The 25,246-nt window shown below is 37.5% G+C and overlaps 1 protein-coding gene across 1 annotated transcript in view; it reads left to right on the plus strand.

The window, feature by feature from the left end:
- CNTNAP2 (contactin associated protein 2) overlaps nucleotides 1-25,246 on the plus strand; it is a 1,802,564-nt gene that overhangs the window by 545,597 nt on the left and 1,231,721 nt on the right. The window contains exon 2 of the mRNA XM_070424092.1: nucleotides 14,625-14,735. Coding sequence (XP_070280193.1) covers nucleotides 14,625-14,735 — 111 coding nt within the window. The remainder of the gene's footprint in view (nucleotides 1-14,624; nucleotides 14,736-25,246) is intronic.

The raw sequence follows: 25,246 nt of genomic DNA on the forward strand, positions 1-25,246 counted from the left end.
GGAGCAAAAATACATGTCAACTGACTACTATTTAACTTGCACCCACCCTATCACTGCTTTCATCTAATGAGAAAGAAAACTAAATAATGTAGGTTGTTAGTATTTATTTTTATTTTTTTACTGACTCTAGCAGACCACAATAGTTTTGCTGACCTTGACGGAAATATCTCTATGTGATAGTTCTATTGCTGGGCCATAGAGTCAGAGTACCTCTGCAGGTCTTTTCAGAATTCTTGGGCAGAAAGGGAAGCAGGTGTAGGCAGGGGTTAGGAAAGATAGGCTGTTTATTTTGCCCCTGCAGTTTTGATGGAAAGAAATATTTGTTTTAGGTGATCTGTTTCTAAGAAATGCAATTTTGAGGAAACCACAGACCCTATTCTCAAAATTATTTTCCTTTTTTCTCCCTTGAAATTTACTCTAACCATCTCAAAGTAAGGAAATACTCTTAACAACAACAAAAATGCTGCAGCTCACATTAAATTTTCTTTTGTTCCAGGTGAAAACCTACTTCAGATTTCTCAAAGATATTCTTACTTCCATTATATCTGGATTATATGCCCTGTTTAGGGGAGAAGTAAACTTCAGCATACAATCTTCTGAAGTATTTTGGGGTGGCATTCTTTAGCAATGGGACTGAGCTCAGCATTCCTCATTGTACCATTTGGAGCTGTAATTGGAGTTTGTGCCTGTAAACTCCACAGGCTCCCATCCTAAGAGACAGGAATAAACAGGCATGTGTAATCATTCAACAAACATATATCTAGCCCTGGTGTGGTGGTGGGACACTGCTGGGCCTGGAAAGTGAGAGAGGGAGGAGATACAGTGGAGAATGGCTGCAATTGATATGAAATTATACTCTGAGCAAGGCTGGGCTGTAAAGTGTATTGTAAATTATATATATATATATATATATATATATATATACACTCTTTGAAATCCAGGAAAAAATATTTTCCACATCACCAATTGTACCACTGGAAAATAAATTGTTATTGGTGAACAGTGGCATTTGAAGTTATTAGAAAACTCAAATCGAAAGGGAACAGTGCTCTGCCATGAATAAATGATGTTCATACTTCTTTTCGCAAACTGCTATGTCACCTCCAGGGTAACTTGTCAAGTGCATTCTTGATATTAAGTTTCAAATAACAGTAACCAAGAAGTGGAACTTAGAAAAATGTATAAACGTGCATATTCTTACGTCCTGAGCAGTAAGAAATATGGAATGTCAAGTGATGAACTAATTGCAAACACATAATTCAAGTCGTTTTTAGGTTGGCTTGCAACAGAGAGTCGGAAATCGTGTCAAGGAAATGTAAGAGTGTGCAGCTCGAGTCTGTAACCTGATTTATTGAACTAGTCAAATAAGACAGTGCTCCTTAGAGGGGACTCAGAGATATTCCTGTAGATACTGCAGAAGAAACTCTTGCCCAGTGGGGGTCTGCAATGTAGATACACTGCCTGGTTCCATAATGGTTGTTTTTGCCTTTTGATGGTGCATTTTTAAAAGTAGAATATACTTATCAAAGATCAAAATGATTATGAATATGAATAGAAAGAGGACAGGTACCTGGAAGAATTCTCTAGACTTCATTGGTTGATAGGCATTTCTTTTTTTCAAATTAGTTGTCAATTTGAAATTCTGGAATCTAAGTGCCTTTTCTATAAGGAAAAACGTAAAAGAAGTATTGTGACCTACTTCATTGGTTTACATGAAGGCATGCAAAAAATAATAAAATATTTTCAATTATCTACAAAAAATAATTGTCTCTTTTGGCATACCTAGTAATGTCATGTGTTTTAGAATTACTTATCCAAGAAATCTGAAAAAATCAAATATTTAACTCTGGTTTTGTTTATTAAGTTACATTAGTAAACAAAACTAATATTCGTATATGACTTAAAATTTAAAAAGCATTTTTTAAAAAATATCATTTCATGGAACTCTCCATTAGCACAGTGATATGTTATCTTCTAGGCAAAATGATTGCCCGACCCCTATACAGCCAACACTTTAATGAGCCCTTTAGCTCTCTATTACCGAAGCAGTCAATACTGCATGGCTGACATCTGCTCATGTTATATCCCTGTCTGGACTCTATAATCCCATCCAGCCAGAGATAGTATTATTTGCACCAATCCCCCACTTCCCAGACTCCATTTATAAATATAGGCCACCTGTTGATACTTAGTAATACTTTATTAACTCAGATTTCATTACTGTTTTGCCAGAGGTAAAACTGAAGGTCTAAGATGTTAATTAAGAGATGCATCCAAAAGATACTAGTATTAAGAAGTGGACCAGAATGCAATTCTGGGCTTCCTAACTCTGAATCCCAAGTCTATGCTTTTATCCTCCATATTTTCCTATTCTTTGCATATTTGAATTATAAGGCTACATTGTAAGGAACATTGTAATAATGAATACAGAAATATTCTTAAATAGTACTAAACATGTGTTTTATATTCACATGTGTATATGACAAAAAAATTTCATAATATATATAAAACACATGTTTAGGACTATCTTTAACAATATTCACTTTGTAGGTCTGCTTCCTAAACATAGATCGCAAGGCCTGAGCTTCTGGTTATTTATAATCCACCCCACAATTCATCAACTCTCCATTTCAGAAAGTGATTGAATAAAGTAATCAGAAGGCAAAATTCCTTTCAAGGCTATGTAATTAAAGTTCCTTAATGTGTACCTTTGAGCCAGTAATTCAGATCCCTTTTGAATGTATATTTCTCCTGAAAAGGAACAATCAATCGTGATGATAAAACAAGATTAGTCATGTGTGCTATGAAATGAATCTTGATTTCTTGAAAATCTGGATATGTTCAAATGAGCAGATTTGGCATTGTGTCCTGGGCTTTATTGACAAAGGAAGGCAGTGTCATTATCTATTACTTATGATGGTTCATCAAGCTCCCAATGAGAACTGTCAGCCTGGAGCAAAGAGATGAAGCTGGAAAATAATTGTCTTTCTGTGCTTGGCTATCAATCCATACCAGCGTTAAACGATCTGTTTTGTAATTTCCTTGAAATATGTTTAATTTATTTATATAAAAAAGAAGTGATTAAGCAAGCACCTTTTTGGTAGTAAGACAGGCTAGCTTTTAACATGGTGTGATCTTGTGAGCATCTTATGACACTAGAGGTCTGTGCAAGAATAGGCCTTCCTTCCCCTGGCTGCTGGCACTGCCTTTGCTCCGGGTGGAGCTACCTTTCCGCCTTTGCTCTGGCCCTGGAGCCGCTGCCCAGAGCGGCCTGGCCACTGCCATCTTTGTTGCATGAATTTGCCTATTCCGTCTTTATCGGCTGATGGTGCCTCCATCTTTGTCATGAAGTGATGGTCAATTTGCATATTCCATCTTTATTAGATAGGATTATGGAATCCGGAAACATCAGCCATGAAAGGGACCTGAGGGTTTCATGCCCAATTCTCCTGCTTTACAGATGGGAAACTGAGATTCAACATGAATGTGTGTCTTGCTCATGAGAGAAAAAGACTGAACAGAAATTAGAACATGGGTTTTCTACCTCCGGTTTGGAGGCCAGCTCTATAAAAATGTAGGTGTTGGGATAGCAGTGATTGTTTCTGTAAGACTGCAGGCATCTCTCCATTATGGTAGCCATGAATATACATGTTTCATTTCTGTTTCACTGCTATTTCTCATTTCAAAATGCAAAACCTATAACTTTTTCATGTCTTGGTAGCTTTGTGCATGTAGGCAATACAGAATTCTGTAGATTGGGGTGTCTCATTTCCTATTTGATTGCCTGGTTTTCTCAAAATGCATTTTCTTCTCCCATCTGGAATTCATTTTCTGGGTATCTCCCTCTCTAAGGAAGCTTAAAAACAAAACACTGTTTATTTTTGTAACTTTCCCTATGCTTTTACTCTATAATTTTTCAGAAGCCTCTAGTTGTTCCCAATTCCCATTTGTGGGAGATTAGAAATAATCTGTTTAATTTTCAAGGTTCAACACACTACTTATGTTCCACCCTTTTTCTTACCAGTTCCCAGAGTGCACCTGGCCTATGAATCAAAGTTACTCTGGGTAACCTCTAATTAGTCTCATTTCTGTGCCTTTGCTTGCTTATGGTTTCTCTTTGTTCCTTTCTATAGAAGGAGTAAAATCTTTTAATTATGAAAAAATCCTAAGATTGTATGGCCTTTCTCCTGTCCACCAGGCTGTGAAAAGAACCACAGAGATGAAAGGGGTCTCTCAGGGTTGGTTCTCAGCAGTCTGGCTGAGGTTTTGATCTCTTGGGTTCTGGTCTCTGTTTGCTTGGCTCTAGGTGTCTTTTCTTTTAATCCTCCCTCCCTAACCTCCCCCTGATGGGGCTGGGGGAGATGAATAGGCACAGCACAGGGATTTTTAGGGCAGTGAAAATATTCTTTATGATATTATAATGACTGATATATGTCATTATATACTTGTCTAAACCCATAGCATGTGAAATACCAGGAGTGAAACCTAAAGTAAACTATGACAAGGTTCATTGGTGATAAAAAATACCTAACATTTTAGTGAATGGTGTTGATAAAAAGGAGGCTATGTATGTGTGGGGTAGGAAGTGCATGGGAAATCTTTGTACGTCCTTTGCAATTTTGTTACAAACCTAAAGCTGCTCTAAGAAAAAAAGTAAAAGAAAACATAAAGATAATACTTTATATTAAACTTTCGCTTCTTTTATAATGAATTTGGTAAAATGTCACATTTTCTGCAGTGAAGGGCTTCCAATCTTTGAATGGTACTAAAGCCCAGCTCTCTACACTTCCCATGAGGCCCTTCAAGCCCAGCTTCCCTCACTCCCCCCTCAGTCTGTCTGACCTTTTCCTCTTTGCTTAGCCCATGTTTCCCCTGGTCCATCCACACAGGCTCCATGTGGTCTTCCAACATGCCCATCCTGCTCCCGTGCCTGGGCTTTCTCTCTGGGTGTCTCTTCCTGGAACTACCACTTCACAGACATCAGATAACACTTTGGCTTGTTTCCTCTTGTCCATGACGCATTTGCTAACAAGAATCTTATTAATGAGGCTTTCTAGAACCCCCAATTTAAATGGCACTCACCCACCCACCCAATTCTGGACAGGTACTCTCATCTTCCTTCCCTGTTTATTTTCCCCCATTATAATGATCAGCATCTGACATACTACAGTGTATTTTTAATATTTATTATTTATTATAGTATAAAACTGTTATTCACTGTTGTATTTATTCTGTGAATAAATGAATGTATATCATTTTTGCACTCATCATCAGTGACTTGAGCCAGGAACACTGGAGGATGTGTTCTATACAGCACTTTAGTCAGTTATCTAAAGGTAAATGGATTAAGTAGTCCAGGAAATAGACTTGGTTGTCAATAACTACATGGCATCTATTGTTCAATTTTGTCATTGAGTTAACTAATTAATGAACTGAGTCAGAAAATGAGACATTTCCCAGTGGACTAGCAAACCTCAATCTAAAAAAGCCTCAACCATAGGAAGGTTGTCAATGAAAGTCTGAGGGCTACAGACTGATGAATCCCAGAGGGAAGGGGTGGGGGGCCGGGAGAGATTAACCAAATAATATATGTGCATATTGCATTGCCCAGGAACACAGGCAAAGGGTGGTGAAGGCGTGGGTGGGGTGGGAACACAATGGTGGGTGGAAATGGGTGGAAAAGGAGTTGGGACATTTGTAATACTCTCAACAATAAAGATTTTTAAAAAGGAAATAAAGAAAGTATGTTCTCAAGTTCATTTAGTCATATTGCAATAGAGCTTAACACGTTTCAAATTATTGGTTTATTAAATGTGCTGGTAGCTCCGACTCCTTATGAGACTGCAGAATTTGAGTTTAAAAAAACTCAAATTGTTTCAGAGATTAAAACTTTGGCCTGATTCTAGGACAAATAGTTCATTCTATTTTTGAATACCCCCCCCCTTTTTGGCATAAAGTGATATGAATTAAATTTAAAAAAACACACCAAAAACTTGTCTAGAGTACACAAAGGGTAAAAGTTAATTTTTATTATTTTGTGTAATAGGTTTTACTTCTGTGAAATTAGAAGCTCAAGTTAGCAGAGACAAAAACTTATTTTTTTCCAAGCCTCACAAATCTGTTTTTTTTGTTGTTTTTTTTCAGAGCGTATAATAGTTCAGTAGATAATTTGAAACTGATTCATCTGTTAGACCATCTGTCAGAAATATGCTGCAGCTGTTAAATGTCCAGCAAAATTTGAACTACAAGTCTCCAAGTGATTTGCCCTTGGTACATGCAGACCAGGCCATTTCCTATTTGATTTACAACCATGATTCTTGCAACTGTGACTGATTTTCTAGCTATATTTTAAATATTTTTTTTTCTGAGCATAGCTATTGGACCAACCAAAAGGAAAATGAAAGAATATAATCTTATTTTTTAATGTAATAGCATTGAATTTATTCATTATCATTCACTACTATACTGATTGTGTTCAACATTTTTCAAAATATATAAAGAGATCAACCAAAGGACTTGTATGCATGCATATGAGCATAACCATTAGATACAGACAGGGGGGCGGGGGGTAAGGGCATGTGCTGGAGGTTGGGGGCGGCTGGGGAGAGGTCAATGGGGGAAACAGGAACTTACACATAAACTCACAAATGTTGTCATAGATTTCTTTCATGGCTTTAATCCTCTGTTCCATTTACTTTGTAGTAATTATACTTCTTTTCTCTTCAACTAATTATATTAATTAAATCCCATTAGTTTAATTTTCTTTTTTTTAAAAAAAAACATGTTAATACAAAAAAAAGAAAAAGAATACCTACTACTATGTGCTCCAAACTCCACATATTAAGAAAGGGAAGAGGCCCTCTTCCTTCTGGAACAACTCAGTATGTAGCAGGGAGATCCACACATAAACAAATACTTATCACAATAGATTTTCAATGAAACAGAATGAAACTGCTATTAGAAACACCAGTAAATGTCTTATGTACCTTTGAAAACAAGCCAGAGAAAGACAAGTACGTACATGTGACTTCACTCATAGGTGGGATTTAATGAACATATTAAATGTTGATGGAGATCAGATAGTTGATGTTTCCTGTGTATAGTACAGTGAGGAAGATATTTGCATCACATCACAGGATGAAGCCAATGCTCGCTCTCTGGACAAGCAGTTTTTAAAAATGGAAAAAAAATATTCTTTAAAGTGAGTACATCTCAATAGCACAAACTAGGAACTAGTTCCCCTTGCTCACTGTTAGATCGATTTATTACTTATCATTGTCAGTAATTCATTGATTCAACAATTTTTGTGAAATTCCTGCTGCAGGCAAGGTTCTTGAGCCCCAGGAATAGAGGCTCAGTCAGGCAGGCACATGCCATGTTTTCCTGGTTTTTAGAATAAATAAATAAACAAATAAATGAGTTGCCGCCCCCTTTGTGATGTTTTCCTAAAAGCATCAGAAAGCATAGATGCTATACAGAAAAGTAAGAATTTGGCCAGGATTGTGAATTAAAAAAAAAAAAAAGATTGCAATCTACATTCTCCATTAAATTTGATTTGGTCCTTATATTCAGTTGAAGGCCTCTCCTCTCACATATCGCAGTATGCTCCAGTTATTTCCTCTTAACCAAGTCCTAATTCCTTCCAAGACACTAATGAACATCAATAAAGTTGAATCTGTGACTATAATTTTTTTTTCTGAAGCAGAGATATCTGTTTCAAAAGAAAGAAATGAAAGGGAAAGAAAACCCTTCAAATGTAATTTGTAAAATAGAATTGCCATAGGATCCAGCAATCCCACTTCTGATGTACATCCAAAGAAAATGGAATCACTATCTCAAAGAGGAAAAAAAGTAATAAGTTTAAAAAAATAAACAATCAAGGTAATTTTAGATTGTGTTTGGTGCTGTGAGGAAAATAAAACAGTGTGATTGAAAAGCAAGTAATATTTGGAGGGTGTAAAGGCGGAAGTTGAGTTTCTTGGTGTAGATAAACTGGCCAGGAAAAGAGGAAATGGAACAGGGAGGGTGGAAAGGCCCTTGAGCAGGGGGAGTGTGCTTGGTGTGTCTGAAAAAGAGAGAAAGGAGAGTGGGATTAGAACTTAGTGACCCAGAGGAAAAAAATGAAATAAAATAGAACCAGTGTTACTTCAGGGCCAGCACACCACAGGCTTTTGTGGCATTTGGATTTCATACTAAATGGGAGGTTGTCAGGAGAGAGAGATATCAGTGTGAGAGAAAGACATCCATTGGCTGCCTCCAGCATGCCCCCTACTGGGGATTCAACTGCAGCCTAGGCATGTGCCCTTGACATGGAATGGGACCTGCAACCATTTTTGGTGAACAGGATAATGCCCAACTAACAGAGCCACACCTGCCAGGGCCTGCCTGCCTTTCTTTCCTCCCTCCTTTCCTTCCCTTCCCTTCCCTTCCCTTCCCTTCCCTCCCCTCCCCTCCCCTCCCCTCCCCTCCTTTCCCTTTCCCTTTCCCTTTCCCTTTCCCTTTCCCTTTCCCTTTCCCTTTCCCTTTCCCTTTCCCTTTCCCTTTCCCTTTCCCTTTCCCTTTCCCTTTCCCTTTCCCTTTCCCTTTCCCTTTCCCTTTCCCTTTCCCTTTCCCTTTCCCTTTCCTTCCTTCCTTCCTTCCTTCCTTCCTTCCTTCCTTCCTTCTTGAAAATAAAATAAAAAATTAAGCAGAAATCATAATCTTGGGAATAAATTTTCTTGGGAAATATAGATAGACTAGATCCTATACCAGTCTTCTCTTGGTCAGAGCATGGGAAGTGATGCTACTTATAATTTATGAAGGCCATAATCAGCTTTCTTAATCTCAGCGATTATTCAGGAAGCACCTGAGTCATGACTTCAGTCTCCTTTTCATTCAAATCCTGAAACTCTTCATTAGGCTAGAAAAGAAATAACACTTTACTTGTCCAAGGGGTTTTCCCCCTGTCATTGAAGCAATGTAACCAATAGCAGAATCTGTCTAGGAACTCAGACAAATGGTGTCAAGGAATAACGTAGAAAGCAGAAGTTGGATACAGTTCCCATTAGGTGGGTACCCGGGAAGTTGCATCCTCAGACTGGTGAATGCAATAATTACCAATAGTCAGGCATGTGGCTGAGCAGACAGCATAAGGGAATTCAGGAACAAGAGGCAAAGTGCAGTCCTTGGGGCTCCAACTCTGAAAGGAGCATCAGAGGAAGACAGAACATCTCTGGGAAGAACTGAGATGCTACAGGAGAGCCAGAGAAGGAAATCAGTACAACTATTCAGCTTGCAATTCAAGATGGTTTGGGCCATAATGAGCATTGCTTGTAACCCAGAGAGTTTAGAGGGAGGTCTGGCCTCCTAAATTTGTCCTAACCATGAAGGAAAATGGCCATAAAACCTGAGGCAGGGTAATTCCAGCTTCAAAAGTTAGGAATTGAATGCACAGGACCTAAGGAGACCATTAAGTGATGCATTGCACTGAGAATGTGCCTTTCACAATAGCTTTTTCCCAGAAGTACCCATGAAGATTTGCTGGAACTTCTGTCCTGATAGCACTAGTAGATTCTGGAATTTCTTGCTGTTCTTATTTGTTTTCTTTGTATTAAGTTTATGTTTCCAAATGTGTGACATGAAACATTTTAAGTGCTGTAAATTGAAACGATGATATTGTGTTGTGAAAATTTTACGTTATTTTAATTAGAGATACAATTGAATGCCACCCCTAATGCCAATTTCATGTGTACTGAAGTCCTTTGACCCGGCACACTCCTACCCGTGGCCCTTGTCAATAGAGATCCCACTGCCCTTGGGTGAAGGGTAACAGCCATTATTGAATTAGAATTCTTACAGCTAGTCTGCCTTCCGGATCGACTGAAATTGTGTGAAAATAAAACTCAAGGCCCATCTGCTTCTCTAGTTTTCATCCAAGATTCCCTGGAAGGGAACTCCACCAGAGACCAAATATTTGCTGTAGTTGTGTTGCTGTAGTTTTGGAAGCCATCCCAGCTTGGGAAAATACAAAACTAAATTATTTCAAATGTTTGCATGTTCTCTCTCCTTCTTTCTCCCTCCCCTTTATAAAAATTGTAACTTTCTGCAGGGATTTGCCTGATTTCCTAGTATTTAAGATGATTGAGACACATGTTCTAACACAGCAAGCAAGCTGACTCTTTGGAGTACGTAATATGTAATAACTATTGTTGCAGTTGGAAATAAAACGGGATAGTTCATCATAATAGTCAGTATGGCAACATGTTCCTGCATGGATGCATGGAGTGCTTCTACAAACATCTCTAGGAAATTTCATTACTCATTATGGCCTCCGTGATTTTGCTTAAGCTGTTCTCCCTTTCTATAATTTTCTTAAACCCCTTTTCATCTATATGTAGTTCATCAATTCTTTAGGTTCTGTTTTTGTATACGTATTATATGTTACCTGACACCATAAGTGATCATTAATCATTCTTTCTCCTGGATACCTGGGATATTTGTTATACCGGACCAGAGTTTGGGAAATTTTTTTTCTATAAAAGGTCAAGTACTGCAGCCCAGCCAGTGTTGCTTAGTGGTTGAATGTTGACCCAAGAACCAGGAAGTCATGGCTCGATTCCAGGTCAGGGCACAAGCCTGGGTTGCGGGCTTGATCCCCAGTAGAGGGCATGCAAGAGGCAGCCCATTGGTGATTCTCTCTCATCATGGATGTTTCTATCTCTCTGTCCATCTACCTTCCTCTCTCTCGGTGAAATCAATTAAAAAAAAATAAAAGGTCAGATGATGCATATTTTATTTTGGTGGCTATGTGGTCTCTTTTGTGACATCCCATTGTTGTATGAAAGCAGCTGTAGACAGTACATGAATGAATGTGCATAGCTGTGCTCTAATAAAGCTTTATTTATAAAACCAAGCAATGAGCCACACTTGACCTATAGTACATTGTTTGTGGACTCTCATACTTGACAATGCTTGTTTAGAGACTTTGAGAGAAGCTTAGCTAATGCCCTCCTATTCTGTGTGGGTCGTCTGTCTGAAGGAGAACTGACATAATTAAGGTTACACATTTATGATGGAGCCAGGACTGATAAGCAGTTCACCTAAACCATGGCCCTGCATTTTAATTTATGTGTAACTTTCAGTATTTGATTCTATTCTGTTTAGCACTGAATTACAAACTGTTTAGTACTATCACTTGTTCTTTCATGTCTAACCACTTCATGTGAGTCCATGTATTATTACCTGTTGTGGAGAAATGGACTATAAACTATGTGTGTGTGTGTGTGTGTGTGTGTGTGTATTTTTTATATATTAATACATATATATATTAATGTCCCAAAGTGTTTAGAACAGTACAAGGTATAGAGTAAAATCTCAATAAATATTTGTAATTAAAAGCCGTTCAAGAAACATACAGTACATGTAGCAATTTTCTTTCTTTTAATGAAATTGATGGGGGTGTCACTGGTCAACATGAACAAGATCTGTATATTGCACCGTGTGCCCACCACCCAAAGTCAAATTTTCACTTGTCACCTTATATTAGGATCTAATTTTCATAACTATACGGTTATAAATTACACCTCAATTAAGGAGAATGTGAGATTGCCAGTGCATAAAAGTGCTTCAGTTCTGTTAATAACTTTACAGCCATCTTTTACAAAAACCAACCAACCAAACAAAACCCCCACAAATAATCTCTTATATACTCTTATATTTTCTGTTCCCTATTTTTAACATTTTTAATTATATGATTTTTAAAAAATAGTGACAAATGTAAAATTTGCTATAAAGATGATTTGTTACAGAAGTCAAACTTTTAAAAATGTAATGTGGATAAACTATCTTCAGGTTTTATTAATGCTCTATTTACATTTTAAATTTAAATTAGTTAATGGATCATTTAATCAATTATTCATCAACCTCATTTTAATTACTTTAGATATCACTATATATACACACTGAAGGTTAACTCTTGGAAAATGCATCATTCATTAGTATTATGCTATGGAGCAGGTTTGGACTAAGAAAATTGTTCCCAGCACTCGGCTGTGGATTTCTGACAGGGCTTACTTCCTCATCTCCTGATTACTTCTCAGATGTCACCTGATCGCAGAGGCTTTCCTTGACTAGGCATAAAAAAAATTCCTCAACCTCCACACTCCCCCAAGCTGCCTATCCCTCTTTCATATTAACGTCTCTATAGTATTTATCACTATCTCGTAATATAAGTTTACCTTTTACTTTTTAGTCTGTTTCTTTCCATGAAAATGCGTAATATTGTCAATTTCCTCTATTGCTGCTTTTTCTCCTGCCTGGTACAGCATAGGTGCTTGGTGCATATTTGAATGAATTAAAGGAAAATGAATGAACATTAGCACATTCTTCATACAATGAGAAGTTGAGAAATAACAATTACTCTAGTTAAATGCAGGACTGTGGCAAAAGATTAGACAAAGTTAGACTCCAAAGAGTCAGGAGAGAGGAAATCAAGGTTTTATTTATTTGGGGGTACTGGTAGCTAAACTGAATAGCACATTTTTTAAAGCAATTAATATGAAATCCTTCACTTTAGACACCCACTTGGTGAACTGATACTTTAAAAATAAAACTTTTGTTCATATTTTTATCATTTTACATTTAACTTTCTGGGGAATAAATTCATACACACATGCCATATTTCCCAGAGGCACCCGCAGTATAACTAAGAAAAATAAGAAATCTAACAATGGTTTACAGGGACGGATTTGTTCATTTTAACTTCAAATTTGTACACACTTGAGGGATGAGTTAATAAATAATAATTAATTTTCCTAGTATCATTGGAGATGGAACTCTACTTGAGTGACTTTTCAAGAAAACTAGTTCATTCCTTCTGTTGTTAATGTTTTTTCTGTTTATAAATAGGTGAGGTAGAAACCATTCTAGAATATCCAGTGTGACCTCTGTGCCATTGAACAGAGGACTGAATGTGTACTAACATTTGTTGGGGACTTAAGAGCATCTCTATAAATCAAGTGTCGTGTGCCCGGCCAGTGTTGCTCAATGGTTGAGTGTGGACCTCTGTACCAGGAGGTCATGAGCTGATTCTTGGTCAGGGCACACACCAGGGATACAGGCTCAATCCCCAGTAGGGGGTGTTCAGGAAGCAGCCAATTAATGTTTCTCTCTCATCATTGATGTTTCTATCTCTCTCTCCCTTTCCGTTCATCTCTGAAATCAATAAAACATATATTAAAAACATCAGGTGGTGTGCCACATTGTAATTAAGCAGTGTGCTTTAGGACTCTGAGGTCATTCCGGAAATGCTTTTAGAGTGTGTGTCAAGCACTCTTCAGGTCCCTGGAGAGTAAGTGTTAAGCAAACTATCGAAAAGTTTATTCCCATATGCTTCCAGTAAACGAAACAATTAAATGAGAAGAAACATAATATGTCAGGTGACTCTCAGTGCTCTTCAGGAAAATGAGGCAGATGTGCAGAGAGTGACGGTAGCGGCATGCTCTTTCAGCCAGGTGGACTTAATGAGCTTGTCTACAGCAATGAAAGATGCCTGAGCGGAGCCTGGCAGGAGTAGGGTAGAGCCTCATGGCAGCTGGAATAGTCATTGTGAAGGCTCACAGCAGGAGCAGGCCTGTTGTTGAAGGAAGGGGAAAGGGACCAGGGTGGCTACATAATCATGGGCAAGGATGCGGGAATGAGAGGCGACTAAGGAGGTGGCCACTGTGGCCATTGGAGGGCTTCTGACTTTATTCTGAGGGACTGAGAGTAGGAGCCACAGGACCTCCTTATATTTTTAATAGTGTCCCTTTAGTCATTATGTACAGAAGGATGATAGGGGAACAAGGGAGGAAGTACAGAGACTGTGCAGCCTTTCTGATGACTGATGGCCTGATGGCACAAGGTGGCAGCATTTGGGATGTTCCAGTATGAAAAGACATAGCCTTGATGCAGTCTCTCAGACAATGAGAGTAGACAGAGAAGAAATCGAAGGGTTGAGTTCTGGGCACTTTACCATTTAGACATAAATAAAATGAGAAAGCTCTGTTAAAGGATTTGGAGAACAAGCTGGTATTGGGAGGACAAAAAAATGAATGGGGCTATAGAAGCCAAGTGAGGAATAGAATTGAAGGATCACCTGGTACCAACACAGTTGACTATTCAAATATGGGAACTGATGAATTTTAGATGCATTTCAAGTTGGATATTATTGTGTTCTCCTTTCCTGACACCTATTTCCTAGTCTCTTAGTTCGGGTAGCATTCCTCCTAGTCTTCCTGCCTCCAATCTCAGTGTTTCGAATCCTCTACTCCTATAATGAAGGTTGTCGGGAGATGCCAGATTCCAAAGCCTATTAAATAAACAGCCTCAACTTTGCTCATGATGCTGAGAGAAAAGATCTGAATTGAGGCCCTTAGGCATAAAGCACTGGGTCATAGTTATAACTCTTGAAAACCAGAAGGTTGTTTAAACTGTTCCTGTGATTTGTCTGGATGTCATAGTTGAGTTGCCTAAATTCTGATCATTTGCTCCATTGTTGTATCATAGATTTTTAAATTTGTGCTGTAGTCAGTAATTATTTTAGCAAATACACACCAATTGTTATATAACGGTTTTTATTAACGCTCCCCCTTCTCTCTTCTTTTCAGAAAAATGTGATGAACCCCTTGTGTCTGGACTCTCCCATGCAGCTTTCAGCAGCTCGTCCTCCATGTCCGCGAGCTATTCTCCGGGCTATGCCAGGATCAACAAGCGAGGGGGTAAGCAACTTTTATCTCCTATGTCAACAAGTGTGTTAAATAAGAAATTCTATATTTACAGATGTAGTGGCTTACTGTACATAGCTGCATGTAACTCCCTCCTCAAAACCAGCCCATACAATCTGCTTCATTGTGACTGTCACACAGCTGGCTATTTCTCTATCCCTCATGTCACTCTGCTTCTGCATGTCACACAAGACACTAGTTGATAACCTCAAAGTGGATCAAGGTAGAAAACAATGTAGGGAGGTTATTTCCTCCTTAAGAAGATAAAAAAGAAATTCAGATATGGTAACAAGAAATTTTTCGTGTCATTATAACATTCATATGCAAATACCCTTAGGAGAGGAGCCATGTTGACTGAAGTTCATGCTAAGGTGTAAATGGCTATAAGCCACATTTATTGAGGATACATATAATTAGCACAACATGGCATTACTTATCTTAAAGACAAATAAAGGCAGAAGGGAATTCCAGAGGGAGAAAAAAAATGTATGTAAGGGAAGCTGGGAATGCTGTGGATATACTTTCTTACTTCACTGTTGGCAAGAATCTGTCCTCTGATTGTATATTTGCATTTATACTCTGCTTCTCTATGTATTCATATACCATATAAGCATCCAAAAGCAAGAAGATCATATACCAACACAGAAGGGTAAAAGGATGTAACTTGCTAATTATACAGAAAAGAACAAAATACAGAAAAGAACAAATTCAGTTGAGCCTTATGTTGATACACATTGGCTTCAACTTTTGTAATTATCATTTATTTAAATTATATTCTTCAAATACATTTTAGAAAGATAGAGCTCATGAATACATAGAGAAGCAGAGTATAAATGCAAATATACAATCGGGACATATTGACACATGTATAAAATTTAATTTTAAGGGTCTCCCCCAATACAAATTCATCTCCTCTGGCCTTGATATCAGGGACCAGTACATGACAAACTGGGGAGAAATGTGATATTTAAATGCAAAATCCACTTGTAATTCTCTCATGTCTTTTGAAGCCTACTTCTTTAAGTCGTTTGCTTGTTTGTTTGTCTTACAACAATACCTAAGTCTTGTGATCTGTATTCTGGATTTATCTCAATATTCTTTATTGAAAGTTTCCCAGTTGGTGTCATTCTGAGTCAATGACAATCAAATGGGTTAGTCTTGCCAAAGGGAAGCACAGATATTAAAACTTTGAGAGTTATATATAAGCTATCCACTACCTTACATTTATATAGTATTTTACAGATTAGAAAATGCTTTTGTGTGTGTTCTAGATGTTATTTGATCTTCATAACAACCTTGTTAGATAGAATGTTAGGTTAGAGATTCCGATTATTTCTTCTGCCAAGCTTTCAACTTCCTACTTCACATGCCTTTTGTAGAAATAATCCTCCTTCTACTACCCTAAAGGGATTTCCATTCCACCACATGGTCTTCTCTATCTACTAACCATAGATGATGAGAGAGAATGAACCCATGAGCTCAACTGATGCCCTCAGAACTCCTGTGTTCTCTGTTATATGACATAGATTTGGGGACTGAGAGGGCTATTGGGGAAACCAGGAAGGGCCATGTGGAGATAATATGAAAAGAGAATTAAAAGCAGAGACCAAATGGATCCACATAAAAGGTGGATAAATCCTGGTCATTCGTATTCTCTTTTAGGTCCCTGCTGTCATCATGCTATAACTCTGGCTGTATTTTTTTAGACCAGCGGTTCTCAACCTGTGGGTCGCGACCCCTTTGGCGGTCGAATGATCCTTTTACAGGGGTCACCTAAGACCATCCTGCATATCAGATATTTATATTACAATGCATAACAGCAACATTACAGTTATGAAGTAGCAACGAAAATAATTTTATGGTTGGGTCACAACATGAGGAACTGTATTTAAAGGGCCAAAAGGTTGAGAACCACTGATTTAGACTATGAAATTTACCTTTGTAATTCTAATGGTCACCTCCTCTTGCCTGAGCTAATTTGAATAAATTTGTCTTCCTAGTTACTAAATATCTCCTTATTAAAAACAGTTTTCATTGGCCCCATTTTACAAGTTAAAATGATAAATATAGGAACTCAAAAAGACATCAGCTGAGAGTCTGAACTTGAGATTCTAAAGTGGCATAGCTAGGGACTAGTGGTTCAGGGACACCAATCTATGTCTTCTACTCAATTCTGACACTCTTCATGCCCAATTAAGCCAGATGAAGCAATATCAGTGCTGCACATAAATTTGCCCAAAGAAAGCACCTGAACCTACAATGAGGTAGAAGGTTTAAGGCAAGTTTGATTTATGTTTATATAGTCACAGCAATGCTGTCATGAAATCTCAGAGCTTCTTAAGTGATGCATCTTGGGTAATTTCCTTTCTTTTTCACCCTCTTGCCACTTTGGTTTACTTGGTAGATCCTTCAATGCTGGCTGCTCCTCAGAGAGTTTTTCTTGTTAGATTTACTTCCTGGATAATCCCTACCATGTTAGAAACAGTCTTCTCTATTAAAAGCAAAGGGCAGAGAGTTGTTGGCAGTGTTTTTTGAAGTTATTTCACCTTTATTTCCTCCAGCAGGGAGAACAGATTGCATTTGTAGACCACATAATTGACGATTGGTTCTAGGAGGAATAGGTATATAACTGACATCTGGAAAGACTGCCTGAGCAGATTCCTTATGTCCAAACTGTGTCTTAAAGAGAACTGCAGTCTTTACCTTCCCTTAAAAGATACCACTGACGTTAGTTAATAATTGCCTCCATGCTTTGATGCCTTGGCTTGGTCAAATCATTGTTTTTATCATTTTCTGCTTCCTGTTGTGCAAGAGTGAGCTTTAGGAATTAGTATAACGCCAACCTCCTCTTCAGGTCACAGGTACAGTCTATATCTACACCTTGGCACCACGTTTCCTAGGCTCTTAGGCAACTCCGCAAAGAATCACACTCTGCTCTTCAGAGGGTTTGTTCCCACTATACCTGGAAAGCAAAATTTTTCTCTCCTTTTTGACACTCTTAATATCAGGTCCTTTAGTTATATTTGTAATCACTTTCTTTCTAATTTCTATTCTTTCTCCCCTTTCCTGCTTTATATATTAAAAGGATCACAGCTAATTAAATCCCAAACCAGAGCTGATGCACTATGAATTGGGAAAGTGACCACAAAGCCTCCAAGAGGACATTGTCCCTCTTGGTGCCAGGAATGCCTTAGCCTGTGCTCTTCTGCTCTCTCTTGTCCCTGATCCACCCTTCCCTTCCTTATTGCCCACTCCTGGCAGCCAGTATCTGCCAGATCAAGTACCATTCTTAAACTTGATGAGGAAGCTTTTTCCTTAGACTGTAACATCAAGGCTTAAATTATGAAATAGACTCATCTTTCCAACTGGTGAGCTTCTGTCCATGTGGGCAGATTTCACCCCACTATTTTCCCTCTTTCCCTTCTCCAGTCTCTACCTTTTCTCAGTGTGTCTCTTAATCTGCTCCTTACTACTCCCTAATGATTTATTATGAATTCATTGGCTCACATGTTTCTTCTCCTAGGAGCATTGGCCTTTTAAGACTAGATCCTTGGGAGCAGGAAAATGCAGGAGGCTGATTTTCTAATATAGCATTGCAGGATATTTGACATTCCTATTTGGACTGGCTATATTTCTTCATCTTCGGATCACTCTCCTGGAAACACCTGCTGATTTTGCAGGCTCTGATGCAGTGCTGAGCAGTGGGACAAGAATGTCTTGTCTTCATGCATAACTAGGTTCTAATATGGAATCAACCAAGGATGAGTATGGTATTAGTCAATTATTTAAACTTTCTGCATCTCTGTTTCCTGATTCCTATGGGCACTATATAATTTATCACCTAAGCCAGGAACTTTTGACAGTGAGAGAGTTCTATTAATAATTTCACCAGAGTAATCTTGGAAGTCTGGGCCCCCTCTTTATATTTTAACATGAATCAATTATACACTTTAACAGAGCTCTGGTGAAGGCTAAATGAAAAAAATCTGCAGAAAGTGTCGCATTTAAATATTAGTCTCTTTGCAGTCAGTTGCCCTCAGCTCCTCAAAATAATAATGCAAATATTAACATTTTAAAGCAACTGAATGAAATGCCCTTGTCATTACTAAAATGGCGCTTTCCTAAAATGTGATTGCTAGGATTTGTGTGTTTGCCACTGTCTTTGTGTTTCCCCTGTCAAAATCTCAGAAAAAAAAATGATATTATAATAATTAAAAGATAAAAATGTTTTAATGAGTTTCACATAATCAGATTGCCTCTTAACATTAACTTAAATGTTGCCCATCTTTTCACCTTAAATTCCATTCATTTCAAATAAAATAGTTTATGTTAGTGATTTTAAAGTGTTATTTTGTTCTTGTTATCTTTATATTTTTGAATTAGATTTTATAGGATCTAATGTAATATTTAGTAATTTTATCATGTTCAACAAAGCCAAAAAGAATTTTTGGACATTAGAAAGAATAAAAATAAATGTTTATTCTCTCCTACTCAGCCATATAAATTCTGTCTGATTTTAAAATTACATATTTAAATGATTTCTTTTAAAGCCACCAGTGGGTCTTTGTATTCACCTTTTCAACTGAATGAGAGTTACCATCAAACTCTATTGTATGTTTTATTTTATTCTCTTTACTCCAATTCTCAAATACAAATGAAAATCTTGACTTCACTCGAAGCTTTTAAATTACATGTACAATACATGATACACTTGTATGATTGACCCTTGCTCTGATGGAATATTAAAAGCATGTTCACCAGGAATTGGCTCATAATTTTAGACACGTCTTCTTAATTTGCAAATACTATTGCTATTTTTCTGCTGTGGCATCAAATTTTATAATGTTGGAATTTTAATTCCTTCTTTCCTGTCCCCCATAGAAATCTATGTTGGGTTGTGTAACATTTCCCCTAGAACACTGTTTCCCAAGGTGTGTAATGTTACTGTGTTCTCTTGCACCTACACATATAACACAAATGTCCACAATCAAATCAGCCAGACAAATATTGCGGTCTGTTGTCCTCTCTTGGGGAGTGAGAAAACCTCTCCATCATGGGGCGTCTGTACGGCCAGCAGAACATGCTTTTACTCAGGGAGATGCTGTTCTAAAATTTAGCCAATCGCTCTGTACATAATGGTTTTAATTGGGTTTGTTTAATATGCTTAGAAGTACAGTTGTATCCCATGGGTCTTTGATAATAGTGTGATGGAAGATAATTTTTGGTTTGGCAGAGTTAAAGATAGTTAATTAGAAAAAGGGAGTTTCTAGATTTGGGGCATTTAAGATGAAGAACTTTCTAGTTAATTATTTTAAGGAAGTTGCTGTTCTGCTAGGTTTGTCGCAAAGATCTTTATATTGGTCTGTGAGAAAACCATGAACTGGATTAGAATCAGTGCTACTACATTAACCACTGCTACCATCTGTGAAATGGCTCTGGGATATTAACTTCCTGACACTCTCCTTATATCACAATATTAACAGTTGATTGTCTAAAGGAACGGGAAAATTGTGACTAATCAATTAACATATTTGTAATATATCTCTGTAATAGATGCCTTGTAATTTTATTTTACACGCAATATTGAAAACCATGCTATTTGGTAATTGCCTTATAAAGTTTAGGTCAAATGGGATGGGAAAACTTCACATCTGAACTAGCAAAGAAATATATTAAAGTGAATATTTATTTTGAAAAGCTGTCCAGAATAAATGCATCTTTGTAGATTTGTTGATACAGAGTTACAAGAACTAGATTTCCCCTTTGCCCTTGGAGAGACCTTGGGTCCCTTCCTCCCTTGGTTTAGCTGGCTCAGTTACCTCACTTCCATATGAGAAACTTGGGCTATACCACCTCTAGGACGCTGTCTTCTCAGAACACCTCATCTTGGAGGCAAGGTGAACTACAATTTCTTGTCTTGATCCTAATGGATACTTTCTCTTTAATAACTTTGAGAATATCCATGTTATTTTAGCCAATAAAGTTTTTACAAGTTGAAATTTTCTTTCTAAACCATTCTGGAAGTTATACCAATAGTACCTTTTGGAGGTTAAGTGTTTAATTATCCCTTTGATATTTGCTTGTTTTATTCAAAGAGAGGCTTTAATACTTTTTACATCTCTGCTAAGAAGGTGGGGAAATTGTGTGAATGGTGTGTACGATAGCAGAAATATTCATCTTAAAACAAAATGCTTCACACAGTCTCAAAGCACTTTCTTAACATGGTACTGCACACACTTGACCCTCAAATAATATTTTCTTAACAAAGAACAATGAAATCAAATTACACTTATTGCATATATTATTCCACCCATTTTTTAACTTCAAATACTCAGTGCTTCTATGTTGAATTATTTGTTAAATCAAGAATGAATATTTGCTAACATTTTTCAGTTTCCAAAAAATGACGCTTTATCTTGTTACTGATGTAGCTAATTGTGGTCCAGATAATGATAGAGAATAGATAACAATAGCAAACATTATCATCATCGTTTATAAATTAAAAAAATTAGTATATGAGTGTACATGCAGAACAATTGGGAAATGGCCCCAGGGTTTGGATATTCTCCCAATGCTTTCAAACTGTGAAGCAGCCCTAGCTCAGGATATTTTTTGCATAGATGAGGCTTCAATTTAAGCGGCTGCATCCAATTGCTAACAGGTGCCTGTAGCTAATAGAACACATTCTGTGGGTCCTTATATGTCTAGCCCATAAGGAACACAGTACATTTTGTGTTTCAGATGCATTGTAGCCTTTGAGAAAAACAAAGGCTAGAAATGAGCAGAGAATGTCCACATGACACTGTCTGGGAAACTCCCATCAGCTGACCATATGAAGGACTCGGGGCACTGCACAGGGTCCATTTTTTAGGAAAGGTTAGGGCACAAACAACCACACTTGTGAAAACCATGCTTCCAACCCTATTATTACATTTCCTCCATACCAGATGAAGGATTGCATCATTCTTCAATATCTGCTCTTCTATAATTAGAGCCAGTTCCCTGCTTTTTGCCTATTTGCCTTCTTCCCCTAATTTCATTCAGTAAGGGAAACAAGAACAGACCAAATTATTTCCAAGACCATTGGAAGGATTTAATCTAGTTATGGCTCTATTAGCAACCTGGTTAGGTCATACTTATTAGAATGAATAGTCCCTTGTCTTAATACCTTGAGCAAATTAATGACTATTTCACACAATTTTCTTAGGGAAGAATATAAAAATTAGATTACCTCCCTTTTATACCCATGAATTCCAAACGAATTTAAAAATATTGTCACTAATAAAATTCAAAGCAGTCCAGCCTTTGTTAGCATTCTGCCTCTTCTATACCCTGCAAATGAGCAATCAACTCTGTTTACTTGATCCCTTGCCTTAAAATGGAGATATATGTTTGACATGAATACTGCTGACAAGAAACCAGGGCATTTAGGACAGACTACCTTTATTGTTCTTGCCTCTTTAACATTAAAATGTAAACACAAAAGGTGAAAAATTTTATTTCCCAGGTTTTCACCCCAAGGTCACTTTCATTTTACTTTTTCTTAGCTATTTTTATTTTCTTAGCAATGTAAGGAATTCATGTTGTTGTTTTTATTTTGCTTTGTTTTCCTTCTAGGCAGCTTCTGGAATTTATGTTGTTTGTACCTGTTTTCGGCTTTGAAACGGGTGGGCAATGCTGTTTATTTCAGTTGAAGGATCCTTGTTTGAATTATATCTGTTACCTTCACATCAGCCTACATGAGCAGCCAGGAAGACTGCCTCCAGGGTGAATTATTCTGTGTTCAAAAGTTTGTGCCTGAGCATATGTATGAACGGAGCATAATTACACACCTCTTGTGGATTTTTCCCTACCCTGTTTCTGACACATACGTATTTCAATGGGTTATTGATCTGAGCTTTTTTGTTTGTTTTGTTTTCCTTTGATTTCAGCTGATGCTTCGAGCACCAGAGAAGCCATATAGGCTCTGTTGTTAAGGTGATGAAAAGGACTGCAGGTCCTGGAATCCTGTCCTTTGGTTCAAGGTTGTTTCATTATAACAATGATGAGATGCTGCAAGAACTTAGCACGTTTGTATTAATTAGCCTTTGGTAAAATTGGTTTTGTTACACTTCCTTTTGTTTAAAGGCATAGAACCTATTGATGTCATTGAGGACCTACCAATATGTTAACTCCCCTACTAATTTTCCTACTTCACTTTTCTGAAAAGAGTGGAAGTAGAAACCGCAGGCTTCTGTAGTCTACATGCTTCTGTGGTATTAGAGGCTTATAAGTGATGGCTAGAGCCTCTTGTTTTCCCTTTTGATAAGGCCACTCATTCCTATAGGGTCAGATAGGTTCCCAGAAGGAGAACAATTAAACAGAGCTTTCGGATAGTACCTTCAGGAGAGAGACACGGGAGGGCAGAACAGATTACCATCCTCACTGTGGAAGGGCTTCCAAAAAATGATGCTTTATCTTGACACTGATGTAGCTAATGACAGAGACTAGATAACAACAGCAAACATTATTATCATCATTTATAAATAAAAAATGTCCGGGGAAGCCAGAAAACCAGAGGGCGCCACCGCTGCCCCTACCCCAATCCTTCGACACCTTATGTCCACACTGTACTGAATTACAAGCAGTTACCACTGGCCTCCAGATTTTATTATGTGGATCATTCTTTATGCAGAATGTCAACATTTTTTTTAAGTCACTTGTCCTTAGGTAGTGAGTTGAGGTGTCACCTTTTTAAAAAGTCATCACTGATGGATACACAGGTATCTCCTCATTTTTCAAGGTGCACCATGTTTTTATGTCTATCTCAGAGGTTAGTATGCAGCATTGTATTGTAGACTCACCCCTTGTCTGACCCTATGACACTGGGCGTGAGTTTAACACAAGCCCTATGTCTCATGCATCTGTGTATGTCCAACATCTCATCTGGTCCCTACAAAAACCCTAGGAAAGAATTTATAAGTAATAAAATTTAGTTTTGTGAATAAGAAACTCAAATTCAAGAAAAGTTTAGTTTCCTGCCAAAGGTCAAAGTTAACAGCAGATTTGAGCATTTGAAATAAACTATTCTGACTTTAAAATCACTCACAGTTCTATCTTCCCTGCCCATGTGAGCTGCTCTTTAAGAAAAGTTGTAATAATATTTGAGTTGGTTATAGGGCCTAGCTAAAGTTTTCCCACTGGTGTTTTAGAGCGCAGACACGTGCCTCTATTTTATTTTTGAGAAGTATATACTGACTTTTGTCACTTCTTTTTATGCTTATTATCTTTGTTTTAAATAATCAAAGAGTAATAAAGACAATGTTTTAGTATATGTGCTGCCGAAGCGAGCACTAAAGACAATGTTTTAAATATTTACATATAATAATGTATTTTTAAAAGACTCGCCTTTTTTTTTCTACACTAAAAGGGAGCCAAAATTTAGACTTCTTCAGTCTTGTTTCTTAATTTGTATGAGATGAGGTGGTAGGCAACAAAGACATAACCATACTTGAAATATTATATTTATGAAAACAGCAAATATTGGAACAAAACAATGAGACCAACATTCTGTGTCCCAGAAAAGAATTGAAGAGAAAACTACTGATATGCAGCACCAATATGCTCAAATCTGACAGAAGCAATATATAGATTTTTTTAGTTTCTAACACTCTTAATATTCAAAACACACATGGGGGAAAAGCAGGAAGTCAGGACAAAGTGAATGAATAACAGAAACAAAACTAGACCTCAAAATAAAAAATATCTGAGATCCACCAGGCATACCATAACCTGGGTCTCTGGTATGAGATGGAAATAATCTGCAGGACTAATAACAATACCCCATTGTGGGATTGCTATCGTGACTGAATTATTTCTTCCATTCCAAATGCAGGATTCAGCATTGCCACATTTTTGCCTTCCATTTTGTTATTGTTTAGTCGAATGGCCATACTTTCTGGAAACCTGTAGGAACTGCCAAGGGAATTGATTCAATTATTTTTCCAATCTTCTACATATCAGGTATTGGAATAAGTAAAGCAAAAACAATTATTTGCAAGGTATTATAAGACTTAACCATTTATGATGGAAAATAATTTCCTAAAGAGAATGACAGAGAAGCAATACATGCCTCTGGTTTTCTATTAAAACTGTTATATTTGAATTTTCACAATTAAAAGAGAAATCTGAAACCAAACAGTTGCGTGTTGAACAACAAACAGGGTTTAGTGGTATTATATTCAAAGGACTAGCACTAACTGGGCAGCAGGGAGGAAAGAGAGAAACCATGTAACCAATAAGCACCCTCACCTCTTCCCAAGTGTGAGTGCCAGACTCCAACAGCCATCGGACTTGGAGGAAACACCCAGGCGGTCCAATTTTAGGGATCTTATTGAGTATTCCAAAACAATGCAATTTCAGCAATAATACTCCCTTACCTGCGTGATATACTGAGGGATTTCTTTACAGGGTCTGGAGACAGGCTTTGGTTCCCTCAGTCTGCAATCCAGTTTCCTGTGGCTCAG

Source organism: Myotis yumanensis, unplaced genomic scaffold (genome assembly GCF_028538775.1).
Source record: "Myotis yumanensis isolate MYYU_CA2020_CCGP unplaced genomic scaffold, mMyoYum1.0.hap1 SCAF_9, whole genome shotgun sequence".
Lineage (NCBI taxonomy): Eukaryota > Metazoa > Chordata > Mammalia > Chiroptera > Vespertilionidae > Myotis > Myotis yumanensis.